Here is a 20,110-nt window from a genome sequence, read left to right on the forward strand (position 1 = left end):
CAGTGTGGGTTCCCCACAAGGGCCCCAGTTCCTGCCAGAAAATCTAACCCAGCATGGGCACCTCTCCACACATTCACAGGTCCTGCCAGGAGCCTGCCTGAGTCTGGGCTCCCCTTTAGGCACATTCACCCCCTCCTGTGTGGACTCCAGGAAAGGAACTGATGAGTGTGGTGTGGGTGCTTCATAAAGCCTTTGGGTTGGTCAGGGGCTGGGGCACACAAGGGCACACTGAGTGAGCTGACTCTGGTCTGCATTATAAATGAAGGCTCAGGGGTGGCCCTGACCAGCAGCTGTAGAGAAGACGAATAGTGACTCTTCTCAGAGGTGCTCCATGGCAGGATGAGAGGCACCACACACAGGAGAAATCCCAGCTAGAAAAAAGGCAGACTGTCACCCTAAGACTGCACAGACAAAGCACCAGTGCCCAGAGGAACTATGGAACTGCCATCCCTTGAGGGTATTCAATGCGACTAAACAAAGCCATGAGAAACCAGATCCAACTAGGGCAGCTCTGAGCACGAGCTTGGATATATCCACCCCCCCTCAACAGAAGACTTTTGGAGGCATCTTTCAGAATGACACTCTACAATCTCATCTACCCCACGTGAAGAAAACAAACAAACAAACAAAAAATATTAGGTAACTTTCTTCCTTTACTTGGGCCTGATCCAACTAAGTGTGGTGTGTGCCCAGGCTGGTAAGAACACAAGGGAGGCTCAGCACACCGTTGGCCCAGGCTATGGCTTTCCTGCTAAGGACAGTAACTAATGTCATGCTTGCCAACTTCCAAAGCTTTTGTTTCTGCATTTAGGGCAGAGAGCAAGAGCACACGTTTGTTTTCCGGTTAGACAGTGCCAAAACATGCAAACATTTGTGGAAGTGTGCAGTGGAGCACCATGCTTTCTTCAGATTGCGAGCCCCAGCAAACAGTAAATCCAGCAGATCCGACTTCATAAGGCTGGGATCACGCTTCAGATTCAGGTACTTAGCAAAGTATAGAATCATTAAATCAAAGAATGCTTTGGGTTGGAAGAGACCTTGAAGATCATCCAGTTCCAACCCCTCCCTGCATGGGCAGGGACACCTCCTGCTAGACCAGGTTGCCCATCCAACCTGGCCTTGAACACTTCCAGGAAGAGGCATCCACAGCTTCCCTGGGCAACCTGTGCCAGTGTATCACCACCCTCACCCTAAAGAGTTTCTTCCTAATGTCTAATCTACATCTACCCTCTTTCAGCACAAAGCCATTACCCATTTCCTATCACTTCATACCCTCGTAAGAAGTCTCCCTCCAGCTTTCTTGTGGGCCTCCTTCAAATACTGGAAAATCACTGTAAGGTTTCCCTGGAGCCTTCTCCAGGCTGAACAACCCAACTCTCTCAGCCTGTCTTCATAGGAGAGGTGTTCCAGCACTCTGATTGGCTTTGTGGTCCCCCTCTGGACATGCCAGCAGGAGAAGAGAAGTGATCGTGGCCCTGTACTTGGCACTGGTGGGGCTGCACCTTGTGTACTGTGTTCAGTTCTGGACCCTTCACCACAAGAAAGACATTGAGTTGCTGGAGTAAGTTCAGAGAAGGGTAGGCAAGCTGTTGAAGGGCCTGGAGAACAAGTCCTATGAGGAGAGGCTGAGGGAATTGGTAATGCTTACTTTGCAGAAGAGGAGGCTGAGAGGAGACCTTATTGCTCTCTAGAACTATCTGAAAGGAAGTTGTAGGGAGGTGGGTGTCAGCCTCTTCTCTCAAGAGAATAATGACAGAACAAGAGGAAATGGCCTGCAGTTGCACCACAGGAGGTTTAGACTAGATATTAAGATGAATTTATTTACTGAGAGAGTAGTCAGGCACTGGAATGGGCTGCCCAGGGAGGTGGTGGAGTCATCATCCCTGGCAGTATTTAAAAACAATGTTAGTGAGGCACTTTAGCACATGCTTGAGTGGGCATGGTGATATAGATATAGATCAATATATTTTATTTGTTTTACTAGGGGTGAGAGGGCACTGAAAGTTTGATGCAGTGATCTTAGAGGTCTATTCCAACCATGACAATTCTGTGATTGTGATTCTTGTGTTGGGGACCCCAGAACTGGACACAGTACTCCAGGTGGGATCTCACAAGAGCAAAGGGGGAGTAACAGCATTATATTTGTGTTTAGATACAGCATCCAGCAAAAGGCAATAGTTAACTTTATTTCTGTATTTTAAGCAGGGGGACAGTATCAAGCAACACATGGAACAAAATTACACAGAACTAGTACATCTGAAAGAAGGCTCAGCAAGTGATATCCTTTTATAAGGCATTCAGCTTCTAAGGATGTTTATACATGTTCACTGAACCAGTCATACAGGTATCCTGGTAATTCATATACATGTCACATTGCAACCATAAAATCCACACCACAGTATGAAAACAAAACATGTCAGATCACCTAAAAATCAAAATATACTTTTATTTTCCTTCAGAGTCCATTGTTTGTATTTACTGGTTTTAATTTCTGTCTACACTTAATTCTTCATTGGAGCTAAGGTCTACAATGGTGCCAAGAGAATGAGTGACAACTTGACAGGAGCGCAGACTACTATCCATTGCTTCTCTTTCATGTGGGCACACATGACAACACCAAGCCAGAACCTAGGCCAAATTTCAGGATTTCTAGGAAGCCCCAGGGTTGAAGTGAAAAGTATTGGTACCTCCTCCTCCATTTTACCAGTCAGAGGAAAGGGTGTGGCCAGAAATAGGCATATAACGCAAATCAAATTCTGGCTTCGTGGCTGATTCACTGAGAGTTGGAGACACAAGTAGTTAGAGACATGTGCATGCCTGCAGGGAGGTGGTGGGATGGCACCTATGACTAGAGTGCTGGAATGGAAAGATACAGGCTCTTTAGGAAGGGCAGGCAGGGGAGACAAGGAGGGAGTTTTGCCCTCTACATCTGTGGCCAGCTGGGAGTATGTGGAGTTCTGTCTGGAGATGGAGGAGAAGCTGTCCAAGAACTTCTCATGTATCAGGATTAAAGGAGTAGCCTCACATTCACAAGCCTTGGTCCTCATGGGGTACTTCAACCACCCCAGTATCTGTTAGAAGAGCAACACAGCAGGGCATAAGCAATCCAAGAGGTTCCTGAAATGCAGTAACGAAAACGTTCTTCTCCAAGCGATAGAGGAGCTAACAAGGACAGTAGCAATGCTGGGCCTTGTTCTCACCAGCAAAGAGGGGCTGGCGGGGAAAGTGAAGCTCAAAGACAGCCCTGGCTGCAGTGATCATAGAACAGTAAAGTTAAAGATCTTTAGGGCAGCAAAGACAGCACACAGCAAACCTGCTACTCCGGACTTCCAGAGAGTAGACTTTGGGTTCTTCAGGAACTTGACTGATAAAGTACTGTGGGATAATGCTCTTGAGGGAAGAAGGAAAAAGAAAGCTGTTTAATATTCAAGGATCACCTCCTCCAAGCTCAGGAGTGATGCAACCCAACAAAGAGGAAGGCAGGCAAAAATACCAGGAGGCCTGGATGGATGAGCAAGGAGCTCCAGGTCAAACTAAAACATGCAAAGGAAGCCTACAAAAGGTGGAAACAAGGATAGGTAGTCTGGAAGAAATACTAACAAAGTATCTGGGCAGCCAGGGATCAGGTTAGAAAAACTAAAACCCTAATAGAATTATATCTGGCCTGGGGCATCAAAGGCAAATAGAAAACCTTCAACAGGTATGTTGGTGATAAGATGAGGAAAAAAATGGGCCCTCTTGGGAAGGGAATGGGAGACATGGAAAACTCCTGTCACGGTTGAGGCCCAGCTGGTATCAACCAGGCCTCTGCTTGTTCACTCCTCACCCCCCCTGTGGGACAGGGAGGAGAAAATCCACCTTAAGGTTTGTTACTTGAGACAAGGATAGGGAGGCTTGCACACCCCAGTTACAGTACCAGGCAAAACCAGACAAACTCATCTTGGGAAGAAAATGAACTGATTTAATCCATGAGGAAAAAGAGAAAACACGGAGAGATCTTAATACCTTTCTCCCCCCATCCCTCCCTTATTCCCAGGCCCCGATTACTTCACTCCTGTCTCCCCCTCTGGGGCACAGAAGGATGAGGAGAAGGGTTTAGAGTCAGTTCACCACGTTATTTCTGCCACTTTTCCTCCTCAGGGGGAGTACTCCTCACAGCCTTCCCGTGCTCCAGTGCAGGGTCCCTCTCATGGGAGAGAGTGCTTCATGAACCCCTGTGACATACATCCCTCTCATCCAGACTCTCAGGCACACACTACTCCAGCATGGGCTACCCCCAGAGTCACAATCTGCTTTGTGAAAAGCACCTTCTCTGGCACAGGGTCTTCCATGGCTGCAGATCCACATCTGCCCCTCTCCGCAATCCTGCACAGGCTGCTTCTTCATGTCTGCCCACCTGTGACAAGGGGTAACATTTTAAACTGGAAGAAGGTAAAATTAGGCTAGACATTAGGAAGAAAGTCTTCACTGTGAGGGTGGTGAGACACTGGCACAGGTTGCCCAGGGAAGCTGTGGCTGCCCCCTCCCTGGAAGAATTCAAGGTCAGGCTGGATGGGGCTTTAAGCAACCTGGTTTAGCAGAAGGTGTCCTGGTCCATGGTAGGGGGATTGGATCTAGAGCATCTTCCAGCCCAAAATATTATATGATTCTATGATCTATGGAGAAGCAGGTACCTATGGTTTCTTTTGTTATACTTCTTTGACCATGAGCTGTCCTGCCTTCCCGAGATGGGAAGCGACACCCACAGCCTTGCAGATGGTTTCTCTTTACAGTTTTTTTTAGCAACCGCAACGGTGGTTCAAGAGTTGGACTCGATGATCTCTGAAGTCCCTTCCAACCCAGCCAATTCTATGATTCTATGATTCTGTCCCACTACCAATCAGGACAGGAAGTTCATTTCTCTCCACATATTTTAAATGAGACGACTAATTCTTTTCCATAAATGTAAAATGCACATAGGACTTTTCCATAATATTGTGTTCTATATTGAGAAATATGTATTTGCACAGACATTTCTGAGGTGACCATCTGAGATGAGCTTAAAAATCATGGTAATCCCATATAACTCAAAGGCTAGCAATGTCTGTATTTCATGCCTATTTAGAGAACAGAATATCTGAGGAACAGATTAAATCTCTCAATCAAGGAGTCCTGGTTTTCTAGTCACAGTGTGCTGAGGCAGAGATGCAGTGCATTTTCTAAAGGCAATAAGGAGTCAGGCAGAGAAGCCTACCTAGCCAGAGGAAAAGCAGAGAATGAGATCAAGGTGAAATGCTCAAGTCCTACAAATAGCCATTTGAGGAAACCACAAAAAGAACAAGCAAGACACACAGAAAGTCACATCCGAATGTCAGAAATAATCTGAATGTAAGGGAAAATTTTGCAATGCAGAGTTTTGCATCAACCTTTATGAAACTAGTTCTTACCGTTTCTAGTATGCAAGCAGCCTCTGAATAAACATATAAAAACGAATGTAGCCAGGGGCACCTCCTGGCACAGATGCAATACAGAAGCTGCTCTTGGAAGCTTTGGCCTTGTCAAAGCACAGGGTTTTGTAGAATGTACTGACATATTCAATCAAGAAAGCTGACATTCAGCATCCAGATTCCACCCCTACCATCATGTAAGCAACCTTTTAAATGCAGTTACTAGTTTCAGCTGGCTCTTGCAAAACCCTCACTATATGCAGAGTTCCACATCTTCCTTTTGCAGTCAGGAACCCCTACAAATACTACTGTATGCTACTGTAAGTTACAAGATGTTCATGACTGTTGCCAACACGCTCTAGGAACTAGCAACACCAGGCACTCAGCTGTCCTATGCCACCTCCACATTCCAGCCTGTCTCCCTAGAGACACCAGGACCACTGTTATCAGGAAATAATAAGGTCCTTGGTTTTCTCACCTCTGTGGTTGGACTGATGCAGCTCTAGCTTGCACTACAGTGAAAGGTTCTCTTTTTCATGAAACGCTTCAGCTGTTCTTAGCTCCTGCCCTTTTAGAGTTCTTGGTAAGCCCAGCAACTCTGTTAATTTTAAACGAAGGAGTACTTTTCTCATACACCTGCAAAGTCTATCAAACACCCCAACTGTCCATTATAATTCTGTTGAAAACACTACTGTTCTGAACTATCTAATTCATCTTTACTGGACACACTCTGCTGAGCCTTGCACGCTTTTCTGAAGCTACTGAAGTCCATGCATCTTTTTCCAGTGATGAAGTGTAGCATCAGATAGATCATCTCTGCCACATCATAAAAGCAACTTCTTTTTGTGGACTCCAGTTTTATGATCCACATGCCTTCATTTCCCCCCCTGCTCACTTCTGTTTCTAACTTTTAATAGTTGAAGCAGTATCAATGTTCTATGGGATCCACTCTGTGAGGGAACTACGTCTCAATAATGTAGTAAATTTTTGGCCAACTGTGACACCAAAGGCAGCAGAATTGTATCACTTTGTCTTTACTAGAGTCATAGAACCAAAATTATTTGCAATTGTAACAATTAGGTTCTATTTAAGTAAAAAAGTTTCTTGCAAGTGTATCTGTGGCATATGATTTCAGCCAGACTTAGTGACACAAAATCTGAAAGGATTTTTTAAAAAGAGACTGCATTTAGCCAGAGTAATTTTGCCTTCTACACTTCAAAACAACAGGGCAATTTATTTGCAGAAACTCCTTCCAATTCTGACAAGTTCCCAAGATCTACCCTTTGATCTTGATTTTGAAGAACATTTATCCTGTTTTCAGAATATATCTGCTAACATTTAGTAAAAAATAATTGCCGACTTGTTTAAATAGCTTGCATTTAATGAAAGAAAACTGTAGTCTCCCAACATGAAAAGGACACAGCTCTTATACCTGCCCATTTCATAACCCTGAAAATACATTTCAGGTCATACCATGTATGGATTACTTTAAGGCATTTTTTTTTTCATGTTTTTTTTTCAGAAATCAAATGTAAAATTAATATTCCATGGATTTCAAATCCTGTCATCCTAACTTTTTAAGTATCACCATGGATATTTAGACTGAAAGACAGAACTGAAAAACAAATACCTCAATGACAGTATTATATAATATGATTTCTGCATGCACAGCAGCATATCAGAACGTAACATAACCAAACTGTGGTGGTCATGAAAGCCTTGCCTGTCCACAGGACCATCCCAGAAGGATCCTGATAGGTGACACGGTTTGTCTGCAGTCAAGATAGACTACATACTAAAAACACTGCAAACATCCTCTCAGACCATTATACTATCTTAAATCATATACATGATAACCTACTTCAGCCCAAGGAATATTTTGCTTTGCAGATCTGAGGTGACAGAAGCAAAACTTGTATTTGAATGTGAATACAATTACTACGAAACAAAACAACAGTACATAAAAGATTTCTCCCTCTCTCTTCTTGACAGTGAAATCTCATATCTCAGACATGGAGAATAGAAGAAAACCACAGAATTATTTAAAAACTTGTTTTGTGTAGCATAATTCTCAATAGATTTATTATACAGACAACAAATGCTGATGCCACTCCAATTTTATCAATAAAAAGCAGGTTACCTTTCATTTTGAAGCTTGTGCTCAAACACTCAAAAAATGCACTGATAGGATTTGTAACAAGAGACAACAAACCTGACTTAAATCTGTGTAAGAAAACTATGAAAACCACTTCAGCTTATGCTCAGACCATGCACAAAGATGAAAGAAAACAGCAAAAACCAGTTGCTATCTGGATAGACCAGAGACTTGACTTCTCAACATTTGGAAGAAAGGGTGAGAAGCATCACTGATAGACAGCAGAACAACCACCAGCCCTGTATGGCTGCTTCTGAAGTCTGTGTAAGGGAAACTGGTCCCCAGTCCTTCCAGAAACAGCAAGTTCTACCGAAAGACTAAAAACTAAAGATGCTCTGGGAATTCTTTGTCCTTTGGAATCTCCCACCAAGTGTTCATAGACTGCAACACAGCCTTGGACAGAAGGAAGAAGCTGGAAGAAGCCATTCACCAGGTGTTTTGCATCACTGTGGAGTCAGTCACTTTGCCTTTGTGCAGCTTTGGAACCAGCATTTGTATCACTGCCACTATCAGTTAGTAACTGCGCACTACAGGAGATTGTTCCCTCTACAGGTCCTGGATCCCTCCAGCTCTGGCTGTTATATTTGCTCTGGGCTACAATCCACATCCTGCAACAACCACGGTTCCAAAAAGCTCATCATCCAGTGGAATGTGAGAAATTCAGGGAGGAGAAGTAGCCACAGATGAATTTCAGCGTTTATTCCTGGAGACATGGGAAGTTTCTACCAGAAGCAGCAAAGGGAACCTTTTGCATTATCAAAATATTTACCAGCCTTCCTCCCAACATGCAATGTATTTAACAAGAAGGTTTGCCCCTATTTTGTTCTGTCTAATGAGCATATTGCTACAATATTAAGCGGTACACAAGAAAGGACTCCTGAATATCACACTATGAGGCTAATTGACTAGTCTGAGTTGCTCATCTTTCCACATCACTCACACCCTTAAGAATTCTCAGCAGTAAGATTAAAAGCAGGCAGCTGAATGACAATGAGCTCTTAAAAGAAAATTCAGATGCAGCAGAGGCAGTCATGAAGCACCAAGTCCTTTCCAAGGCCTTTACCCGACACCTGGTGCAGCATTCAGGAGCCTCGTTGATGATGTGTAAAGAAAACGAAGGCACTTGAATATTGTTCCTTTTTTCCAGATTATGTGGCACCCCCGCCCCCCCCCCCACTCTCACAGTGCATTGTTGAAAGCCTATGTTGTGAAGCTTACATGATCATGACCCTCCCTAAAAAACCTGGCCACAAGGCCCCGTCCCATACAGGTGAGGATCTCAGTGTCTGGGTCTTGACACTTTGCTTCTGGTTAGACTCAGTCTGTGTAACACAGCTCTTGCCCCTTTCTAGCTAGTCCTTGCATTTTTGTATTAGAAAGGCTGTTTTCATAAAGGCTGTTTTCATAATATTCTTTTTTTTTTTTTTTTAGTTTCTATACACTCTTCTCCATCTCTTCCATCCCATCTTCTTGCCTCTGACAGCAAATGAATCAAAAACCCTTATCTACATCCTTCTATTAATGAATATCTTCAAAGAGCACTAGATACGAAATGATAGAGTTCACTGAGTAGGGTTTACAGTATTTTCTGTCTTACTGATGACATCTTGCCTTCCACAACTCAATGATTTTTTGTTGTATTGAAAAAACTATTTTGTAGGGCATTAAAAGTGAGGTGTTCAATCAACAGAACCAGAAAGTTTTCTCTTTTAAAGCAGATAACCTCTAACCATGATTTTCTGTTCTAAATCACTGCTTCTCACAACTGCAAGGAAGAGTGCACTCCGAAGCCAAAGTGCACTTGGTCTTGGAGCACACAGAAGCCATCTCCAACATTCAAAGACTATTCTGTACTTTCTTATTTATAATGGTGGCTTAAAGATGTTTAGCACTTAATGATACATAATAAAGGCAAAGGCTTAGTTAGAGCATTGAGGAGTTTACACAATTTTAATCTCCCAATCCTGCTGCCACTCTATGACTGGGCTGGCACTCTGCAGAAGTACATGGAGTCTATGCATTAACTGCCATGTCAATGAAACGAGTGGATCACAAGTTAGTAAGAGACTAAGGAAGGCTGTGAAAACACGAATGTCTTTGCACAAGGTTCCAGGGAAGATAAAAACTTGTGCTTTGAAGCTCTATAAACTCTACTGTCTGCCCAGCTTCAACCAGACCCCCCAAAACCCCGAAGGAGTACTTTCAGCCTTGCACTTCAGTGGAGGTGAAGAACTCTGCTCTCAACATTTCTCCTGATGGAGGAAAACACAACCATACTACCAAAGCCCTGCAACTACTGTTGGCTTTTACCGGCCCCTCCAGAAAGCTGTCCTTATCCCTCTCAACAGTAGTTCCTATTACTTAGTCCTCCCTCCATTCAGCAGAAAGAACTAGCATACAAATACTTGAATATATAGCCACATTTTACTCTCAACACCAGGGATAGAGTTCTTTATGGAAAACCCACTTGCTAACATCTCTGCTTCATGTTTCTTGCCATTCAGAAGAGCCCCTCAGTGTAGCAAACATACAAGAAAATGCACATCCTCTGCTTCCTCAGACAGGTCTTCTGCTTTCCTTCTGCCCTTTCTTCCCAGGAAAGGATATTTCACTCTCCCTTTCTGCTTCCCTTCTTTCAAAACAATACAGAACTCCTTGCTAGGTAATTATTCCTAGCAATCGAGTTCCCAATTAGATTATTTGGCAATCAGTGACAATACCATCTGTTTTTCCTATTATAAGCAAGCTCTGCTTTTTAGCTGTGTCCTTATGATTGGGTCCACAATAAAAGGACACAATTTATGCAACATAAAATTTACCAGGAATGCACACAGCAAACTTCTTAAAAGTCTCAAACTCATTATGGACATACTCCAAACAATTTTCCAGTGATAAATACATATCTTTTTCACAATATCAAGTTGTGACAATGCCTGCACAGGCTTCCTGTTTGCTGTTTAAAGGCTCTCAAAAAAAGAGATCACAGGTCAGCTAGTAAAACACTTATCTGACCTTATCATATTGACCCACACACTTGCTACATAATAAAGCCGAGAATTTTGAGATTATAAAAATCACAACTTACTTTTCAAAAGATGTCAATATTGTGGCTACATTTTCCCATTATTTTATTCTATTAGCACAGAATACATCTGTCTACTGTTGCTTTATGGAAAAAAAACATTCACATACTGACCAAATAACCTAAAGGCAAACACTTGTTTTCTAAGTCTGTATATTCCCTATTCACAACCTAGGTTGCTGTCATACCAATACCACAGCACATAAAGTGGACAAATCACAAGAAAAAAAAAAGAAAGAAAGAAAAAAAGAAAGAAAGAAAAAATGAAAAGAGAAAAAAACAAAAAAGAAAAAAAGCAAAACAGTTGAAACACGAGCTTGTAGGTTTTTAACTCTGTCCTATTAACCTCATTTACCTGCATCTGTAATTATGTTCCCCTTTTTTCTTCTTTTACCTGTATACACAGGGGGTCACTGGATAGGGGGCAGAAGGAAAATTTTTCTTTATTGCAAGTGAAACTGGATCTACAGAGCAACATAATCTGTGCGTGGAACACCAAACACAGGAATTACAAGAAACCCTTGCAAGAGATTTAACCCATTTTTAACACCATAAGCCTACTAAACACAAAACAAATTTTTCGTTACCCACAATTACTGCTTTTTCACTTATGTGTGACCAACTCATGTGCATATTATGTGAAGTGACATGCCTCATTTATCTAATTTAGGTTTATGTACAAAACCCAAACATGGTATCAGTTGTTCCAGCAGTATATCCTCCAATGCTTGTATCTCTCCATTAAAGTGGACCAGTAATAAGTTCATAAAAGGCAACACAAACTACTGCAGAATATAAAAATTAACTGAAATTACACTTACTGTAACCTGGGAAGCATCCATGAACTGTAGGCCAAAGTAATCAGTTTCCACAAGGTCCAAATGATACACAATCTGGTCAAACAACTCCTGTCCCTTTGCATTCTTCTGTAACAGAAAAGAAAGTTTGGGTTTAGTTTTGTTGGGTTTCTTTGCTTGATTGTGGGTTTGTTTATTTGGGTGGGTTTCTTTTTAAGTTCAAATGGGGAACTGCACAACAGAAAATAATATCTAAATGTAATTGTATCTATTCTCAAGAATTGTGTTGACATTTCTTTCAAATTTTCTTCAAGACAGATACAATGACACGCTGTTCCTGGATGCAGCTATTCCATAGGATCAGACTTTCCTCTCAAAGAGAACTTTTAAAGGTTAAGTGCACTGAAAAATGCAGGAAAGAAAGCAAAGGCTTATGCCCAGTCAGTGTCCTCAGTCACAGAGCCAACATTTTAAACCCCAGGAACACAAATTCTCCATTAAAACCCTGTTTGACACGCGTCCTGAAATCTGCTGGCTGTTACCATGCATTAACAGTAGCCATGCCCCATATCAACACTCAGGCTGCGAAATTTACTCTGGACAGCTTGGGTACTTGAAGACTACTGTGAGGAAAATTAATAGGATTTCATAAGAATCTTTCAATAACGTTGCTAATTACAATCACATTTATAGCTTTCAAATGGAGAAATAGAAAAAAAGGGCAAAAAAATGAGCTACAATTCTTACTTGTCATACCATCTGAAATACACTGGCATGGAAACTAAACTCACCTAAATCCAGATTATGGGTCCTAGTGGAAGTTAGTTGATCTTAAAGATAGGCTGCATTGGCCTGTGTACTTGTTCTAAGGTTATGTCAAGAATTTACGTAGCCAGTGCTTCAAGTTCAAATACTAGAAGGAGCAAATCTTGGAAGTTACAGGTGGGAAGGAGGAAGAGGGAATAACAAATTTTTCATGGAAATCCTGTCATGTTACTTGGGCAAGGAAGTTTTGAGTTTACAAAAAAAACTTTGGTTAAAACCAGAAGATTATCATACATCTCAGTAAACAACTGAAGCTACAGGTGTATTTTATACAGGAAAGTACAGATCTCGAACCACTTTTGTGCCTTCTGTCTCTCATAAGCCTTTGAGTATTTTTTGGTTTTAATTCTTATTTTTAAAATAAGCTATTAGGTATTTCCACTTCATCTCAAATTGCAGCAAAATTCAGTTATTTCAGCTGAAACAGAGCTAAATAGCATTCAGATCCTTTAGTTTGTCTTTCTGCACAAGAACAGTCAATCATAACTCACAGAGCTCCTGTCCAGGATTCCAAGCTGTCTAAAATCTGTTTTCTCCAGCAAAAAAACTATTAGAGTTTTACCTCTCTGTAATATATTTCCAAGAAGGTCAAGCAAGCTTAGTTGTGGGTAGTTGAGTTTTTTTGGGTTTTGGTTTTGTTTTATGGTTGCTTTATTTTTGTTGTGTGTTGTTTTGTTGGGTTTTTGTGTTGTTTTTTTTCTTTAACAAACTGGAAGCACAGAAATTGAATCTTACACAATTTCAGAAACAGCATTAGGAGCTTCATTAGAACAAGCTGCATAACAACTTAAAATAAGCATTAAATTATCATCTTAAAAACCTGCTTTATTATTTTGGAGGGCAAGAGACATTCTTAAAGTTCAAGATGCTAGGGAAAGCAGATGAAAATACATCAGGTTCTTATACAACAGGTTCTTAAAGCAGTACATTGCTAAGAAACAATAAATTTTAGATGTCCAATAACTACAGAATCATAGAACAATTTGGGGTGGAAAGTACCTCAAAGATGGTAATTGCTATAAACCAAACAAAAAGGTTGCTAAAAAATATAAAAATTTACTGTATATGTTTACATAAGTAGTAAATTCAGCAGCTGTTAAGCCAAACCAAAGCACAACAGAATGTAAACTGACTCGGCTCAAATGAGGAAGAAGAACCCCCCCCCCCCCCAAGCAATAAAAAGAAATGGCAAGATATGAAAAATTCACAGAACTAGGAAAAACTGATTGGATGTCCTCTGATCACACGCTTGCTTTATGGCAGTAACTGCCAGTATGTTTATCTTTGACTGCCACACACCCAACAGAAACCAGAGAGACCACGCTCCACCTTCTGTACCCAAACAACAGTTAATGTTCAACGTGTGGCTTACACAGGGAATAGCTCTGCACTGCACGGCTAGACCATAAAATGCACTGTTACGTACAGAGTTTACAGGAGATTGTAACATTTAACTTGTCACTAAATGGGTTTTCACAGCAACCAGTACCAGCTAGATGATAATGCTGCTGCAGCCAGCAGATTTCTGGCAAAAAAAGCCAACCTTCCTTTGAGATGTTACAATAAAGGAGGAGATACAAGTGACTAACTCCTTTTTTTCTACTAGCAGTAAAGGATGACCCTGCTCCCTCTGCCTCTTCACTGCCTTACAGCCTAGGGAGTCAGCTTGCAGACTGATTTGTTGGTACCTGTGGACTGAATGAAATGAGGGGCACATCCAAAGGTTTTTCCTCAGGATTTAGATATGCCCACATGTATAAAAGTGGTCTCTAAGGGGAAAAAATGTCCACATTAAGAGGAAGTTCTTTATTTTCCTCCTCCCCTCCTAGATAACACAAAAGCTAAAAAAAAAATGCTTCCCCTATCAAAACCTGGTACCACAGAAACTGTATGAAAATTATTTCATACAAGAAAAAAAAAATTAATAATAGATCTAATCAGCTGGAATTAAAAAAAAAAAAATCACACTTTCTCTACAGACTCTCAATTTGTGCATACTTTTGAAAGTTTTATATATATATATATATATATATATAAATAACCACAACCTTAAACTAGGAGTATTTTGTAGTCCTACCTTGCTAGGCAAATGGCTAAGACCTGTCAGATGGAAAGACATACATAATTTTGATCTCTTTCATCTTGTTATAAAGTTGTTATAAAATTGGGAACCGCAGTGTAAGAAAAGCTGGAAAACCTTTTTTGTTTGGAGAAGGGGTTGTTTGTTTGTTTGAAAACACAACAACTAAACCACTACCAACTTCTTGTGGAACATTCCCCGGAATCCAGGAGAACTTGTGTGAAACCTCCCAGGCAATGATGGGAGGGCATTTCAGATGTCCAGCTTACACACAAGCGACAGCTGCAACCCAAGGTAAAACTGAACTAGCATGAGGCTGTCACTTGTGTTCCCTTCTGCCTCTTTGTCCTTGAAGAAACACAGAAAGTCTGAATAACTCTTGCAGATCGGGAAGCTGCAGGATAATAAAAGCAACAAAAGAAAGGAAGGAAAATAAAAAGTGTTTCTCCTATCAGTCAGCCCTGGCCTGCCTGACAGTCATGTCAGTTTCCTCTACTCTGTCTCCTAGAAGCCCTTCTCAAATAATCACCCCATCATATTTTCTTTGGGACTATGAATCCTGTCAAAGAAAATTCTTACATTTAATGAGAACTTGCAGCTGGGTCCTCTTGCAAGGACTCAAAAAGGCAGGAGTATAAAGCACCTTAGAGACACCATGACAGCTGCATGGCCCACAGTACAAGTGAGCTGAATATTTAGCTGCCAAAAACTTCTAGTTTTAGGGAATCTATGGAAATTTTTGTCAGCTAAAAACCTGACAAAACAAATATCAACTTCTCTAATTAGAAACTCTTCCAGACGTGACATGGGAATAAGCAGGAGGTTTTAACATGCTTTTCGTGGGCATGAAAGAAGGGACAAATTTGTCAGCCAGGCATGTTTGCCTGAACATGCTGATCAGAGTTGATTTTAGCTATTCCAGAGTTGTTCAAAAAGGTTTTGCCAAAGGGCAGGAAAAGGGGACACACAAGCTATTAAAGTCCTAATTTAGTACAGGTAGAGTGCAAGAATGCTATCAATCACTTTCAGAGTACACATAGCAAAGCTGGGGAGCTTCTGTGTACATCTTCCCCAAGCTGACCTACAGCTGAAGTTACTCCTGGTAAATTAGTAAAGGAGCATTTATAAGAAGCAATCCTCTGTTCTGCAGGCCTGTTATTGCCCTATCCCAATGCCATCAGCATTTTTTTGTCTTGGCACTTCTTGGAACCGGGTAGCTCAGTATGTTCTTCTTGGTCTACTTACACCTGACCTATTATTAAAACATTTTTCAAATCTACAACTAAGGCTCTATCTGCTGGCCATACTGCTTGCTAGTAAAAATTGGTTTGCTTTTACCTGTCAGTGGCAATGCTGTTTCCCAGCATTTCAGATGTACTACAGTCTAAACGTGCATAAAGCTGTCTGGGCTCCTAATCAGCACTGACTCCTGGTTCTCATTATAATTGGTCCTGTCGCTTGCTTTCTTCTAGACAGTCAAGCCCTCAGTCTCTCCAGCATATTCACTCATACTGAAAGTAGTGTTTGCACAGTGTATAAAAATGCAACTCTTTCTATATTCTTATAAATCTGTTCAGGTCCCTTGGGAAGAGCATGGGACAAACACAGCACTCTCCACCCTCCAGCCTTGGTTACTGGCAGGTACACAACTACAGTGAAGTCATCTTTTGGATCATGACTCTCATAGGCACATCAGAGTTAGCTCTTAACTAAGAAAAGCTGAATATTATACAGCATAATTGCTATGACATCTAGCAGCTTCAGCCAAGTACACATTTGAGGTCACAGCCAGGCTTGCAAAAGCTGTACTGGAAGCCATGTTATCCATCCCAGAAATGCTGGTACAAGTAGTGTTGTCAGAGGGTAGAACTTTTCCAAGTTCTAGTTTCCATGATGCCATCCAGAGATGACACTCTGCAGAGAGCACACTACTCTCTGCAAAATAGCCGTGACCTTGGTGCCTGTCCTATCCTCCTTCCAAGGGATCTAAAGAACTGATTTGTAAGAATATGGAGAGAGTTGTATTTTTGTGCTCATAATTATGCAAATACTGCTTTCATTAAATATGCAATAAATAAAATGTTAAGACTAAAAGAAAATTATTTCTTAATACATCCTATTTGCCACAGGGCTAACTAACTTGCTCAAGCTCCTTGAAGATGTTAAATTATTTTCTTACCAGACAACCACCGACTCAAGTTTTCAGTTCTGTCTCCAAGCTCACTTAAAAATATGTCACTGTTCAAATCACCACTAAGTCTCTCACTCTGTTACAGCAGTAACAGCAGCGTTGCTTCAGAGCCTGCTACTGCATGCAAATTATGTTTACATGTATTACAGATCACAGAAATAAGCAGCATTCCTGAATGTGCCTGGAAGAAAAAAGTAACGGATGGTGCATGTGAACTTTTAGATGAAGGAGAATTAAATTCATTTTAGCCTATTTGAGAAGTCTTCAGATCTCTTTAGACTCCTCCTGCAAAAAAAACCAAAACAACAACCCAACCAACCCCAAGAAACCCAAACCAAATAACAAAAAATGCCAACTGCATACACACACCAAAGCCCTAGCCCTTCATCAGAAGACAGAAATCCCCTGAATGGCATTTACTTATTATAAATTTGAAAGCAAAGGCATTTTTGCTCCCCATAATTTTTGTCAAAGCCCCTATTGCTTTGCTATTACCTAAAATTGCTATTTTAAAAGAAAAAAAGGCTTATGAACATAGCTAAAAAAAACCAAAAAAACCCCTCAACAAACGAAAACTAAACCAACCAAAAAAAAAAGAAACACCTCAACAAAACACCAAAGCAAAAAATAAAAACCCACTTCAACAGACCAAACCACTTCCTTCAAATTACTCTCAAAGTCTATAATGAAACCCCAACTCTCAAAAACTAGGACTGTCTTAGGTCACATCCTATCAAGGGGATAAGGAGAACCTCAAATAAAGAAACATCACACTGCCAGTCTCTCTGCAGGTAGACTGGCATGTAACAGTGCACATGAGCTGTGCTTCTGCATCTAAGATGCCAAAGAGAGTCTGCAGACAGACATTAAGCAAAAAAAATCCCAATAGTGAGTATAGTAAACCTCCCTATTACTACACAGCAGCATTTCTCACCAACATTCAAACTCTCATCTCTCTGCAAATTATTGGCAAGAAAAAACTGTTTACTCCCTGATAAAGATGGAAATAAGGATTAATGACTGCAAAAGATAAGAAGCACCTCTGGTCCTTTTCACAGAACACAAAGGATAGTAAGTAGAAATTCTATAGAGCAGGTATGGGGGGAGGATGCTGAATGAGAAAAAATAAATAGATCAACATATTTTATATGTACCAGGCAAGGCACTAAAGATACCCAAATGGCACTGGGTTTGGAGTCAGATGATGACACCTTTTTACCATGCTAGCATGGAAAATATCTCCTATCAGTATTCTATCAGTATGCTACCTGATATGTAAAAGGATTCCCTTGTGAAATAAATAAATAAATAAATAAAATCTCACACACACAAAAATAAAATAAAATAAAAAACAAACCCAAGAAACTCAAAACACAAAGAATTAAAGAATTACAGGTGAGGAAGAATAATGTGCTATTTTCAAGCTTTACAATAGGAATGAATAAAAGATCTGAAATTATTCATACAGTACTAACTCAATGAGATGAATCAAAGATTGGAATGGCAGGACACTGTAGAGGATACACAGAAAATAAAGAAAGGAAATTCACTTACCCAGAGATCACTAATGAGACCTGTTAGAAAGATGTCACAGGTACAGAAACACTTAAAAAAATATAAAACACATTCAAGAAAGTCAGGTGAGACTTGAAGGGTGGAGTATAGGGCTTCCTTTGCTAGTCTGTGCATCTCTGCTGCCAGTCACTTCCTTCCCCACTTCCAACACACATTCTGCCTCTTCCTCAAGTAGGCAGGTAGAACACGTGGACCAGCTCTGTAAAATCATCTGTATAATGCTTTCTCTAAAAGCTGGTTTTGTGCAGGTATTTTCAACATAAGCACTATCACTAACTGAGCTTTATAGTACAGCCCTTCCAAAAACACACCTTATCCAGAGCTTCAGAAGTGCTCTGGTGCCAAAAGCAGCATGAAATTATAATGTCTCAGGATCTACATTCTCTGGATGAACCACTTGGTCAGTCTTTTCAAGGATGATATCAAGGCTGCTCCATGCTTGACTCAGCTGGTTCCAGCACCTCCACAATGAACCCACTGGCTGCTGGAAGTGTTGGTAAGGAACCAGGTACAAAAGTCAGGAGTGAAAGAGTGGATTTGAGTATGGGAAAAAGGTGTCTTTATCTTGACCTATGTGTTTTTTCTTCCCCCCCCCATTTTTTCTTCCCTCATCTTGCTGACAGGGGGACTGAATGGAGGGGTGGGTAGGAGCCTGGCTGCTGGCTGAGGCTAACACACTGCAGTGTGCTAACACTTATGTAGGGCAATTTTACATTTTGACCAAGCCAGCAGTCACCTGAAGGGCATGCTGCCTTTGAAGAGTCTTTAATCGCTCCAAAAGCCACATTAAGGACATGCAGATACTACAGTGATGGCTGCCCTGGAAGTGCAAATTCTATTGGCAACATTAACATCAGCACTGACATTTTTATTTTATTGGAGTCACATGAAGGTGAGAGTTTCTGTTTACTGTCCTTATCACCTACACGTTCTACTGGTAACACAGACCTCTTTCCAAGAGAAAAGCATTGTCAACGCTTCTAAATAGCATCCTCAGGCAACAGATAAAAACTACCATCAGCCACTGAACATAGTAGTAAAAAAAAAAATCCGTATTTGAAACTTTATTTTCTAGAATTGGGTCCATATTCTTGTTATTTCCAATACAGACAAGCTACCCCATCACATTTCCAAACTTGGAGACATAATAAAAACAATTATTTGTCTGGAAGGAAGATTTTTTGCACCCCTAGACTGCCAGCTCCCTCTCCTGACCTGCCTGAAATACTACATGCATCTCAGGTTCAAGCATACAGATAAAAATAAAGTAGCTAAGATGAGAACAAAAACCTATGTTGAACCTTCTTAACCTATATGATTCCACTTGAGATATAATTTACACCCCCTTTATATATATATATATATATGCATATATATATATAATTTTAGATATAGATATTATTTATAGATATACTTTTGCACCCCCAGAGGAGGAGATAGAGCCTGAAAAAGCTAAGCTATGGGTGCTGAAGTGGGAGACATCTCGAAGAGATGACAGATCCCATCAAACACGTAACATTCCGCTTCCCTTCCGTGTCTTGCCCATTGCCCTCCTGCACACAGTGGGATACTGGTGCCATTTCGCTAGAGACGACTATGTAATGACTTTGTCCTGGTTTGAGAGACACACTATAAAAACTGTCCCCTCTCCTACCCCCAAGCCGGTGTCGGTACCGGTGTCGGTATCGGTGTCGGTATCGGTGTCGGTGGGCGGAGGGGTGGGAGGGTCAGGTGACCCCAAGGGGCCAATCACAGCGCTCCTGCCGGTGGCGCTCAGTGTGAAATGGCTCCTGAGGGAGCCCGGCTCGGGGCCTCTATGGCTGGGGGGCTGCCTGGGGTGGGTTTTTTTGTGTGTCTGTCATCTCTCCCGCTGTTGTTCCTGCGTGCTGTATTCTCACCGGAGAAGAACATCGCTCATCAAGACAGCTTGTCTTGCCCTGCCTGCCCGAGTAGGGCTGATGTGGCTGCTCCAAGAGGTT

The 20,110-nt window shown here is 41.3% G+C and overlaps 1 protein-coding gene across 1 annotated transcript in view; it reads right to left on the reverse strand.

The window, feature by feature from the left end:
* LOC103526303 (band 4.1-like protein 4B) overlaps positions 1 to 20,110 on the reverse strand; it is an 86,764-nt gene that overhangs the window by 23,002 nt on the left and 43,652 nt on the right. The window contains exon 2 of the mRNA XM_030445863.1: positions 11,485 to 11,589. Coding sequence (XP_030301723.1) covers positions 11,485 to 11,589 — 105 coding nt within the window. The remainder of the gene's footprint in view (positions 1 to 11,484; positions 11,590 to 20,110) is intronic.

The sequence above is a fragment of the Calypte anna genome, chromosome 2 (assembly GCF_003957555.1).
Source record: "Calypte anna isolate BGI_N300 chromosome 2, bCalAnn1_v1.p, whole genome shotgun sequence".
Lineage (NCBI taxonomy): Eukaryota > Metazoa > Chordata > Aves > Apodiformes > Trochilidae > Calypte > Calypte anna.